The sequence below is a fragment of the Rhodnius prolixus genome, unplaced genomic scaffold, assembly GCF_049639745.1.
Source record: "Rhodnius prolixus isolate KJV_2025 unplaced genomic scaffold, Rpr scaffold_11, whole genome shotgun sequence".
Classification (NCBI taxonomy): Eukaryota; Metazoa; Arthropoda; class Insecta; order Hemiptera; family Reduviidae; genus Rhodnius; species Rhodnius prolixus.
In genome coordinates, this window is record NW_027411625.1 from 13,084,878 (window position 1) to 13,098,438 (window position 13,561).

General features: G+C 35.0%; 1 protein-coding gene across 3 annotated transcripts in view; it reads right to left on the reverse strand.

Moving 5' to 3' along the window:
- Window positions 1-13,561, reverse strand: part of Shal (Potassium voltage-gated channel protein Shal) — a 37,526-nt gene that overhangs the window by 19,821 nt on the left and 4,144 nt on the right. For all 3 annotated transcript variants that reach the window (XM_074138573.1, XM_074138572.1, XM_074138574.1), the window contains exons 2-4: window positions 5,705-5,867; window positions 4,572-4,760; window positions 3,849-4,001 (exon numbers count right to left, since the gene is read on the reverse strand). In XM_074138573.1, coding sequence (XP_073994674.1) covers window positions 3,849-4,001; window positions 4,572-4,760; window positions 5,705-5,867 — 505 coding nt within the window. The remainder of the gene's footprint in view (window positions 1-3,848; window positions 4,002-4,571; window positions 4,761-5,704; window positions 5,868-13,561) is intronic.

The window sequence follows — 13,561 nt, forward strand, 5'->3', positions numbered from 1 at the left end:
AGCCCCAAGTTGAGTCGCTCAGTCATAGCTCTAAAATGGTTCAAAAAGGGACCTCTCCCTGGACTATGAGTCACTTAATAATAATTGGTTCAGAAATATTTCTAGAACTATTGACAAAAAAAAACTCATTACTTTGAGACCAAAGCTAAGTGCCTAGAACAGGATAAGGTCATCTTTTTTTGGTGGCGTCACATGCTACGTTTTTTTTTAACTAAAAAAAATAACTTCAACTACGTTACAGAGCTATTTACAGCTTTAATAAATTACATCACATCTAACCCTGAATGAAAGCTTTTATTGGGGTAGATTTGTTTGAGTAGTGTAGTAGCTTTTATTGTGGTGGGGTTTGTAGTAAAAGTGGAGTCTTTGAGTAGCTCAAACATAATTACTAATAACGAGGTATGTTAGTTAATGTGAGCAAATTGTCTTGAGCTTGGCAAGACTGTGAACTCCTAAAGAAGAGTTATGGCTAGACCATCAGAGATGACAACCCACAGGTTTAGCAGAAGCTGATATTTCCACAAGCTAACTGCAAAAAAGCTATCAAGTGCCATAAATTAAAAACTCCAAGTAATGTCTAATGTGCACACTCTATTACAATTATAGTTAGCTACAATAATATGTATTATTACTGTTATCTTATTTTGTTTACATAGATACAATAGCTTAATTCAAAATGAGATCATGCAATACTTGACAGCGCATGCCCAGAAGTATCGAGAATGCTCATAGCTCTAGTGCATTAATCCAGCAGGAAAAGATTTAGAATCCCCACAATTCTGACAGACGCTCGTAACACTTGTGCACCAAATGGGGAAGGATCTAGAAATGCCTACAGTTCAGATGGACGCTCTATAGCTCTTAATAATAAACCAATTACAAAAGAAAGATACCCACAGCCCTTATCAAAGTTTCAAAGAATGTACCATTTATGTGCAACATCAATAACACCCACAACTCTAATTGAATCGTACAGTCCCAAATATAACAAAGGTACTGAAGATAAAATTAAGAAAAGCTCGCGGTCTCTATGAAGAGGAACCTCCATACTAAGAGGTTTAGAAATCCTGAGGCAATATCTATAAATACCCACAATCCGAGTGAAAACTCATACCTCCAGGACACACATCTCAAGGGAGAATCTTGAAAGTCCGACAGTTTTAATGGGAACACATGAGCACATGTTTACCATTCTGACGGAATGTCCTAGAAATACCATAGTCCATTTGGAAACGAAGCTCCAAAGAATATATAAATTTAGGGAAATATTTAGACTTACTAATGGTTCTTATGAAAACTTTTAGTTACTAATACTGTAGCTCTGATAGAGAAGAGATCTCCTAATACTGCACCAATCCTAAGAGAAAGATCTAGAAATACCTACTATTCAAATAGAAACTCATAGATCCAGTGGGCACCAATCATGGGGCTAAATCACAACACATCCCCAAAATAGTACTAGCAAACTTATCATACCAATTACGAAAAGGTTATCTTACTCTTCGGGGGAAACCAAACATTTGGTATCCTTTTCCAAAACCCAAAGGAAAATATAGGTCTTTTGAGGTAAATATTTCTCCTTAAAAACCCACATCCATCCAGTATCTCAAGGGTTCATCAAGTTAGTTTTATAATAATTGAAATTCACCAACTACTGCTTACTATTAATAAAAAAAAAATCTGACTTGGAGTTTTTAACTTTTGAGTTATATTTACAAAAATGAAAATAAAAATTATGATGAATAGATAATGAATACAAATAAAAGGGACAAGGAAAATTGCTTAGCTTTGCTTGGCCTTTTTAATAAAGATAACAGTGCAATTTTGAATTTTAGGCAAACCACATTTCTGGGTTGCAATTTTCATGGCAATTTATTAATTTCCTCCTCTATCCAATAACCCACCAAAAGTAAGCAGGTCAATGTTTTTAAGCACAACTTGGATTTATTGCTTGAAGAGTTAAAAAGTCCGTGATTTCTTACGTGGCATGGCAAAAACCCTTGTTGCTAGAGTAAAGTTTTTCTGGACAGTCTTTGGCAAAACATTTAGCCCCTATGCTCAGCGTACTGATTTGACTATTTTTGTTTGATTTTTTTAAAAAAGAAAACACTAATAAAGAGGTCAGAAAAGCGATTAACTCAGTGGTTAGTGCTCTGGACTCTGAAGGAGGTCGACTCAGTTCGTACTAAGCTGGTTGGTATTCCCAGGGTCACTTAAATTTCTAAATATTAAATTAAACAAAAACTTACGTTAATTTTTAAAAAAAGTAGAGGGGGTGATAAAAACATGGTCCACGGCGACCTCTAGCGTGCATTCTGTGCTTCTAGCACCAGCTGTAGAAGCGGACCCCTGCACCAGGAAACTTTCAGGGAAATTAGGCGTGTTTCACTCAAAAATTAATCGCCGGCTTCGAGCAGTCAGCAAAACCTTCCACCTTAATTCATTTCTCCAAGAAGCCAGACGACCACTTCTCGTCTTTAATACTCTTTTCCAAATCCGAATGACTTTCGTTTGTCGAAACGAATTAGAGAAGAAAAGTGGATTTATTTCGGACTTGCCGTGAAACAAAAACAATAAATTGGATCAGGCCAACCAGCTGTACATATGACCTGGAGAGAAAAATTTGAGAAAGACATTTCGATTTTAAGCTGGTTGTCATCCAGTACATTCCAACTTTACCACTAGAACGCGTACACTCTGTTTTGGCTGAAACTTTCAAGAAGACAATACAAGACTGCAGATTTATTTGAATTTAAAGCTTCCTTTGCCCAGCTAACATCCCGGAACCGACACCTCTGATAACCACCAGTCATGTCCTATGGCCCAGTATTTACATGGTGATAATTAATACAGCGGTGAAAAAACTTATAAAAAATTGTTGCTTTGCAAATGGTTCCAAGATACAGAAAATGATAGCTTTCATTTCCAGTAGATGAAGAACGTTGGCTTAAAACACTTTTAGTATATTCACCACCAAGTACAAGAAAACGGGAACGACCAAGCAAAAGTAGCCAACCAGCAAATGAAGGTAATTGACGATTTTAACGAAGAGGATTTGACAAGAATATAATAAATGGTAAGAATCCTACAACGGGGTACCGGTGATAGGGATGTTGGCAAGAAAGTCACTTTCTCAGGGCGGTCATCACGTAATGTTTCGATGAGGAATTACGGAAAGCTATCTGAGTCAAACCTAAATATAAGAACTGCAGCACTTGTACGACTGACACAGTCTTAGGAGATTATGTGGCCATCCATATATTGATAAAGATAAGAAAGAGTTGTAGGCTAGTGGCACATTAACTTAAATTTCAACAGGCCATCACAATGCTAACTTCTCATGGGATTGACATAGTCATCAACGAATTACGGAATACAAATGACATAACTTCAAAGAATTAGGACGATGGAACGTTTTTACTGAAAATATGTAGCAGTTCATCAAGAATTTTTTTCCATTCGGATTTCCAGTTTTTGAAAACCAGGCCACTCACGTTAAATTTAAACAAAAAGCAATTGTAGAATCGGAAATTCTTGTACTCTTTCACTTTAGGCCATTCAAGTCCACAGCAATGTGTTGGAGTTCATCAAGTGATCCCGAAAATTCTCTTCTAGACATAACAAAATCCTACATGAAGCCTTAAGTGTCCAGAGCGGTTTCTGGTTGTAATAACAGACCTAGTTGTGTTCAGATATAGAAAAACTTTACTCTATAAGACGAGTGCCCTGCCACAGATCACAAAAACACTCTTTTCACACCCTCATAATGTTCAAGAGTTGATTTTGAGCCCAACACAAAGCTGGAACAAACCCATTTAAACAGTTGAGCTCTGTCAGTGACGACATACCTGATATCTCTGGGCACAGCAACGGCCACAGCAAGAGTGCAGTAGTCCAGTTCGGCTGCCAGCTGAATGCGTCGGGCTGATCAATGGTGACGGCGAGCCCGGACGTTTTGGAGCTCCATTGTACGGTACTTCAAGCTCCACAAACTCTCGATCCTAAATTTGTAAGAAGCCATAGACAAAATAAAATAAGCAATAAAATATCTGATCACAAGCTTTGTGAGAGAATAGAGACCAAAATTTAAACTATAAACAGTCCTTAAACTGTTTGGGCTGAATGGTTAAGTTCATAATTATCTTCTGATTTATTGAGTGAGCTCACTCGGCTATTGGCTGAAATATATGAAAACATGTTTTGAGTAAAGGAAATCATATCAAAATTTAAGCTCGTGATATAATAGGTTCAGTACAACTCGGTAATGCATGCCACTAAAACTTGTTGATTTTTTACTTTGTTGGAAATTTAGTGAGTGAGCTCAAACTTTGTGGACTAAAAGTCATATGCAAAGCTTACACATTTTGAGTCAGAGAATTCAGATCAAAATTTACATTCCGTGACATTACTTAAATAAGTTGTAAATCTAGTACGGCAATGATCCACGAACTGGTGTAGTTGGTTACGGTTCATGTTTTATGTGATTGTACGAGTATTCAGACCTAAGTAATTCAGACCTAAGTCTTATGACCGCCATTAAAAAAAGAATGTAGACCTCAAAACATACTAACTGTGGTTTTTTCCAGACATCTCAGCAGATGATGATGCTGCAGTTCAAAAATATCCTCTTCTTTGTAATTCTCGTCGATTTCCAGTCCAGATTCTTGAGCAGCTAGCCTGGCTTCAGCCGCCTTCTTCTTCGACACAAAGGCCGCCCCTGATGACGCCTTCGCGATACGAATTCGTGCCAGCCTTGCTTTCTGAATAAAAACAAAAAATTGAGACACGTGAAATACCACCAGTCTTATAGAATGAGTCTTAAGTACTTAGAGCAAAAGTAGAATATGGTAAAATTTTAGAGACTTTCTCATTCGTCCTACAGTATGTTTTAATATACAATCCGGTAAGTGATTTAAGATAACATTAATACTACGATTTGCTCCGTCAGGATGTTTGGAAAAGTTGCTCTAAAAAACAATTTCTATAAGTTCATTTCATGTTCTGAGGGTCTTCGAAATCTGGATTCGCCCTATATTAAATTATTTTGAAATGGAATTATAATTCTATATATTTTATTTGTTTAATTTCTTTAATTGGTACTTTTTGCTATTTTTTATTTCTTATTGAAGTCAATAAAAGAGGGAGAAAGAGATCATGGTAATGGTATTCCACTTGATTTATCATAATTCTACGCATGATAATTAACCCCCTATACCAAATAATTAACATTAAATAATCCCAAATTTTAACATTAAATTAAGATTCATTTGAAATGTTTAGAAAAATGTAAGTACACGATTCCGTTAACGCTCACGATAGATGCCAGTATAATCAAAATAAGACCGTATTAGGCCACAGTACTGACTGTAGGGTCAACTTACCGGTTCCCTGACAAAACCGTTTAACAACAAACGCGATTTTGCAGTTGTAGCTCCCTATTTTATAGGGACTGAACGCTTGGGGGAAAAATGACTGTTGTTATTACAAAATAAATTATAATTGTAAGAATTGGAGTAAGAGGGAGTAGCGAAAGCTCAAGATGTGCACTAGCGAAGAAAACTGAAATTCCAGAACTTTTTGTACGATCCATACAATGTTTCCGAGAAAATTAAAAACTTAAATGACCCCAAGGACTTGAGCAATATTAATATTTGTGCAAGATATAAACTCCAACCAAGTTTATTATTAAAAGAACAGTACTTACTCGCTGTGCTTTTCGCTTGTCAGCACGCTGATTTTGATGGTATATCCTGGAGAAGTTGGACACGATGACTGGTACAGGCAAGGCAATCACAAGCACTCCACTTAGCGAGCAAACACCACCGACGATTTTACCGGCAATTGTCTCCGGCACCATATCCCCATATCTGTTAAACAAAATTAAAGCGTATAAATATGTTACGATTTATTTAATAAGTCGTTCAGAAAACCTTCAAATATTATGAATTAACTGATTTAAGCAATAGACTGAGCTTTTCTCGCTGCAAAACCCTTTTTAAGAGGAGTGCCTCCTCTAAAACGGTAGCTGCTGTGATAGCAGTGACATAAATATTTGATTCAACTTACATTTTATTCAAATAGTTATTAAACAGTCCGGACAACTGTATAATCAAAAACTGAATCTTATGAAAAAGTGCAATGTTGATAAAAACCCAACTGTAAACATTTTTTATTTTTTTTTAAAAAAAAGGTAAAATTCCTAATTTTTTTTTTTTTTTTTTTTTTTAAATAAGGTCCTATCCTGATTTATAGAGTAATATAACCTAAAAATCTAGATGAAAAAGACAAAACGTTGCCAAACAAAAGGAAAAATGGCAATTACGATTAAATTTATACCTGCATACGACCATTTCACACATTACGACCTGTCCCACTCAACTATGCACACAGAAGCGGTTAACTTTCACACTTAAATTTCATTATCCTCGTAAATGCGTGAGATTGCTAGTGCTGTGGGCATCTCGAATGAACGGGTACATAATATTTTGCATCAACATTTGGACATGACAAAGCTATCCGCAAGATGGGTGCCGCGATTGCTCACGCTTGACCAAAAACGAAATCGTGTGAAGTGTTGCAAGGACGGTTTGCAGCTGTTCCAGAAGAATCCGCAGGACTTTAAGCGTCGTTTCGTCACTGTGGATGAAACATGGATACATCACTACACTCCTGAGACCAAAGAACAATCTAAACAATGGGTTACCAAGGGGGAATCTGCGCCAAAAAAGGCGAAGACCGTTCCTTCGGCCGGAAAGATTATGGCGACTGTCTTTTGGGATTCGCAAGGAATAATCCTCATCGACTATCTGGAAAAGGGTAAAACTATTACAGGTGCATATTATTCATCGTTATTGGACCGTTTGAAAACCGAGCTGCAAGAAAAACGCCTACGATTGGCCCACAAAAAAGTCCTTTTCCATCACAACAACGCACCAGCTCACACCTCAGCAGTTGTGGTCGCAAAATTAATGGAAATAGGGTTCCAACTCGTTTCACATCCCCCCTATTCTCCAGACTTGGCTCCCTCGGACTACTATTTGTTCCCCAATATGAAGAAATGGCTGGCGGAAAAAAGATTTTATTCAAACGAGGAGGTGATTGCAGAAACGAATGGCTATTTTTCAGACTTGGACAAATCCTATTATTCGGAAGGGATCAACAAACTAGAGCAGCGTTGGACGAAGTGTATAAGCCTAAAAGGAGACTATGTTGAAAAATAAAAAAGGTTTACCCCAAAAATTAAGTAGTTTTTATTTTTGCACGGACTTTTCAAACGACCCTCGTAAAAGAAAGAACTCTGTCCGCCGGAGGCCAGCAGGGCACTGGAAAAAGTTCCAGGCGCCAATGACCTCAGATGTATCACAGACATAAAAAGATAAAAATGAAAAAAATAAATTGAACGTTGAAATGTTAAAAATGTTAAATCACGCTGAATGTCCAAATTTCCTAAATTCTAATTTAGATAAATCAATGCAATTCGGCACAATAAATGACTACTGTTAGAGGCACAATTGAGATAACTATCAACATCAGATATATATAAGAAAAGCCAGTATTGGGTGTTAAAAATTTTCAAAATCTCGCATCATACTCCAAGTTAAGTTTTAATATCTGCCACCTTGTCTCCTTCATAAAACCACAGTTTAAAAAGGTAAAAGGGCTGATTTAACGGCAAAAGGTACACAAGTATTAACTAATATTTCATTTAAAGTTTAGCTCAAATTTCAGCCAGCTCGAAAAAGCTTGAGAATTTCATTTCCGTTAAAAGCCATCTTTGGAGTCAGAAAAATTCACTGCAATATTTCCAACTACAAACACAGAACTCATCAGCAATTGTTTTTAGTTTCTGACAATGAACATTTTACCTTATGTTGGTAACTGTGACTAACTGTCGAATAAATTCTTTTTTGAAAAACAAGTCCTAACAATTAAATAAACTAAATTATATAACTTTAGACTAGGGCCTTCATTTGTTTTTTTTTTTTTAATACTTCCGTCCCAAACTGTGAAGGGCATAATAGATTCACATTTACAATCAAAATTTCTTTACATCACATCAAAGTGATTATGAAAAAAGTCAAAATTGACATTCTTCAATTGGCAGTGATATTTATAAGAGAGCGACTTATTTAAAAAGGTTTGGCAACGATCCCGGACAGAGAAGGCTCGAGAAGTGGATTGTGTACAATGTGGGTTTGTGTAGATTGCCGGCAAACACGCACTTCCGCCTTAATCGTTTTTATTTGTCTTAATATTTTACTTGGAATTTATAATATAAAGTTTTATATGAACAATGTTTCTGGAGAAATCCGTATTGGGCATTTTAAATTGTGTTGAAATGTCCCTATAATTCAAAAAATTTAAATTGTAGTACGATACAGTCAATCACACCAGATTTTTTTTCAATATGAATTACTTTAATTTTTGTAAAAGCAGTATCCATGCATTGTAGCAATGTATTTTTCTCTTTAAGATTTCTTTAATATTCGGCAGTCTATTGGCGGGCATGTTTTAAAACTTGACAGATATATGTCTTAAATGAAGAATTAATGTAAGGCCACCTGTTTTGTCTTCAGGCACAAACACCGTTTGGGGTCTTTTGTGGCAAAGCTACTTTTTTTTTTTTTAATTCAAGGTGCGTTAACATGTAAAGTCATTGACGCCAGGTCCTTTTTTTCAGGGCATTGCTAGCTTCTGGACAGTGTTCTCTCATTACAAACAGTGGGCAGTAAGAAGCTGCAAAGAAGAGAGAATCTAAGGGCCGGTAGCTGGAGTCGAACCCGGGATGTCCGCGTGAGAATTCAATACACTGACCACCTAGTTAATAATTCCTTCCTTCTAAAAAAAACAATGTTTATAAACTAGTCTGTAAATTTAGAAGGTACTTTATAAAAAAATTATTGTCACTTCCCCGGAGTACCCCAAATTATATAGTAGATTTTGAAACCGGAATTGACTCTATACAGGGTGATCCATTTAAAACGCACCAATCGCTAATAACTTTTTATGAAAGCGGAATTTCGGAAAAACCCACGAAGTAAACTATAAGTTTTTTTTGGTCTAGTTTTCAAATTTTCTACCCCCGAGGCTGTATCTTGATTTTTGGCGGAGTTACGGCCAAAAACCTGATTGGGATTTTGTAAGGACCACTGGTTTTGACAATGATTATGAGAACTACATAAAAAACTGTGAAAAATAACGTTGATTCCGTTTCGATATCTCTAATATTAATTAAGATATTTAAGATCAAAGTTACAATTTTATCTATTCGTGAACGGTTTTCAATATTAACTTTCCACCAGAAATATACGTTCTGGGAGGTCCTTTGACGGCAAAAAATGTTATTTGTGACGCATGAAGAAAAATAATAATAATTGAAGATTTTAAAACATGTAGTGTAATGTGGATGTAGAATGTAGTGGTTATGGATGAGTCAGGATAAAGTTTTATCATCAAATAAAAGTTACCATCACATCATTTTAATGCACCCTAGTAAGCAAGACTTCTTCACCTATGATTACGGTAAGAATATCTTGCAAAGGGATCGGCGGGTGTTGGTCTAGTGGTCAAGAGCGTGGCTTTGTAAAGTGGATGATTTCCAATTCGAATCCCGCGTATGACTACATTTTATTTAAACATGTAGTATGGTTTTTTAAGTAATACGAATGATTGCATACGCGGAATTCGAACGGGAGATCTCCCTTTTACAAAGCCACGCTCTTGACCATTAGACCAACATCCTGGCAAGATATTCTTACCGAAATCATAGGTCAAGAAGTCTTACATACTGGGTGCATTAAAATGATTTGATGATTGGTTTTATTTGACGATAAAACAAATTTATCTTGATTCACCCACAACCATTACATGACACTACATGTTTTAAAATCTTCAATTATTATTATTTTTTTATTTTGCATCACAAATAACATTTTTTGCAATCAGAGGACCTCCCAAAACGTGTATTTCTGGTGGAAAATTAATATTGAAAACCGTTCACGAATAGAAAAATTGTAACTTTGATCTTAAATATCTCGACAAATATTACGGATATCGAAACGGAATTAAGTCATTTTTCACAGTTTTTTATGTAGTTTTCATAACCATTGTCAAAACCAGTGGTCCTTACGAAACTCAAACCAGGTTTTTAGCCGTAACTCCGCCAAAAATTAAGATACAGCATCGGGGGTAACAAATTTGAAAACTAGGCCCAAAAAAACATATAGTTTACTTCGTGGGTTTTTTCGAAATTCCGCTTTCCTAAAAAGTTATTAGCGATTGGTGCGTTTTAAATGGATCACCCTGTATATTGTTATAGTTTGAAGCTTCACTTTAAGTATGTACTGAAAGTTTTAGAAATGCCCGCCACTCCTTTGCCCCACATTTTGTGTAACGAGACTATTAAAAGGAATATATACTGGTATAAAAAATGGGGGGAGTTGGGCGCTGCACATTTACCTCTGACAAATATCCCATCATTGCGGCAAAAATTACAAAGTTTTAGGCAGGTTATAACAAAAGCTCAAAAAGAAGAAGCCTTAAATAACTGTATACTCGTACAATCAAGGTGTGAATTATACGGTAAGCTTTGTTCTGTCGGGAACGGCACTATATATTTGAATGATGATAGTGATTTATATACGATGAGATGGATTTGTAAGGCTAGAACTGAACCCCTAAATCTGAATTTTAAATACTGGAAATCAGACAATACAGTTCGGTGTTCCCGTTGTAACTCTAATTAAAAAGAGGATACCTATCCCTTCATAGGAGTGTGTACTGTTCTATCTGAATGGAGGGTCAAATGGTTAAAAATAGAAAATATTGACTAAGAGGAAGAGGTTTCTAATCTGTTAAATGGAAGAAATTGGTCAAATCTTGTTATGTACTTAAGGCAAACCAGTTATTACAGAAACGAATTAATTAATGTATTTAATTGGTAAGGGGCGTAGTTGAATTATTTTATTTTAGTTAAATTACGAACTATTATTTATTTCTGGAGTTTTCTTTATTTCAGTTGGAAAGGATGTAGTTAATTATTTATTTAATTCTTACTCTTGCTGAAGTTCTGTTTGTTTGTTTACAATTACATTTTCGATGATAATTATTTACAATATAAGAACGTAAAAAGAGATTAATTTTTGTTATATTAAAAAAAAAGAAAAACTGCTAATTTATCATTACTATTTATTATTTTTGCTATATACATATATAACATATTTATTAATTAATCTTCATTAAGAGTAGTGTCCATTGTTTTCTATTTAAAATATGAGAGGGAGTAATACTTTCTGTTGCATAAATAGGGTTAATAAGTAAAGGAGAGAATTCCAAAAAGGAGTAATTATAAATAAAATAAAATGAATAAATATATAAATAAAGGTAAATAATAATGAAATGTATACTCGTATATATAAATACTTGTACAGATTTGACAGACGGATTTTATCCGTTGTGTCTATGTGTATTAAGTATAGATTAGCTTGGACAAAAAAGTATGATTGGTTTTTATTTTATTTTTGTAAATTATTTGTTGTTAAATATGTACAAAATAAATAAATGAATAATTGGTCTGTAATTAAAGGGTGTGTATATCGATATAGCTCAAAATCGAAAAATGGTCGAAAATTACAAATTTGAAATTCGGCCACCATCATTGTGCCTCCGTGGGACCCGGCAATGAGCTTTTAGACAAAATCACCCAGCCGGAAGTGATTGCGTTTTCGATTTTTCGGAATTTTGGATTTTTCACAAAAAAAAAAAATAGCTTTTAAGTAAAGCTTTACTTTTCTCATCCATTTCACTCATGTTGGTCCACGCTTGTATTTGAAACATTTTCCTAGAAAAATCATATAAAAGCAATTTTCGTTGAAGTGGTGGAAGTTTTTCTCAAATACACCATTTATACAATAGTTTTTTTGTTTTTTTTTGAGCCTAACACTTCAGATCGGCCTAAAATAAATCACTTTCTGTACCTAAAATATAAGGTTATGAATATGAATTTGCGAGTAAAGGCAGGGTTCTGAAGAATCGCTCCTACTAACGCACCATCATGATAAGACGCGCTTAATAAATATAAATAATGTCGCCACTCGCTCGGTTGAATAACTTTTTCGGATACGATCCAGGTTTCCGTAAAACGGTATTTCCAATAAATAATTTCAGTAAATTATTTATTTTTTGTTCAATTTAAAAAGCGAGCTAAAACCAGTAACCTATTTTCAAATTTTCGGATTTTTTTTACAGAATTCTCTGAATGCAAGATATTCATCTTGCAAGTTATTAGTGATTTCATCCGACGAGTGATGCATCTGGGTCAAGTGATGTGTTTGGTTGCTACTTATTGGCGTCTTCAAGTCCTCCTCTTCTACTCCCGTCGAAGAAATTCTGTCTGCGAACCTTCATTCTCTATCGCTCTAAATGATTTTAGAGGCAACTTCTTACTATTTTTTAGATATATCATCTTTCTTATTCAAGTTTTCTAAGTGAGAAACAAGTGAATTTCACGATAACTGGACTTTTGTCCATTGTTATAGTCAAGATGTTTAAATAATCTTTTTTCCAAAAAGCTAATATCTCTCACCTGTGAGATCATTCAAGTTATATGTCACTACGTTGTTCTTTCCTTCTCTATACCATAAGTAACTCTCTCCGTCTCTTGCAGTTTATTATTTACATTTTGCATTTCTTGGAAACCCGCCTTCCATTTAACTAACTCATTAATTTTAGATCTAACTTTTTATATCAGCAAATAATCATTATTTTCGCTCATATTATTGCATACTTGAAGGAATACTCTTCAAAAATCTGCTCATGGATATTTGTAAAACTTCACTACGATCTAGATCAGTGATGGGTAAAGTACGGCCCGCGGGCCAACTCCGGCCTGCGAAAGTATTTAATCCGGCCCGCCGAGGGTCCATCGACATGGATAGTATATGGCCCGCTATAATTACGTTTTGACGGTCGAGAAGTATAGAGTAGATTCTACTTAGTAGAATAATAGATGCATAACCTATAGGTGAAGCTAAACTAGCCACACTAGTTACACAAGTGTGTAATGCTGTAATGTTTTTATAATATTATAATTAAAAGCTTTAACACAAAATGCATTTTTTCTATAATTCTGGCCCTCCTCTAGAATTTCTTAAACTTTGTGGCCCCCCCCATTAAAAAAAAGTTTGCCCACCACTGATCTAGATGATACAGTAAACTACAGTTGTGCCAAAAATTAACAACTCAAAACACAACAAAAGTGAATGTTTGAAGAGCAGAACTCACTTCAAACTTATTACCACTAACACAATGTTGAAGAAATTAATTGTGTAAATAAAATTTTGAATTTTGAGAAAAAAAACAACAGTCTACCGAAAATATCTTTTTACTGATTAGAGTTTTCAGTTTTTTGAAAGAAAAATTTCCAATGATTTTCCGTAGACTTGGTCAGGACTGTTACTTTTAATTAAAACTTTTTCCAGAAGTCCTTTCCAGCGCCATATTTCGGCATTAGCTACGAGCCATAGCTAATTATGAATCAATAATTATAGCACACAATTGGATA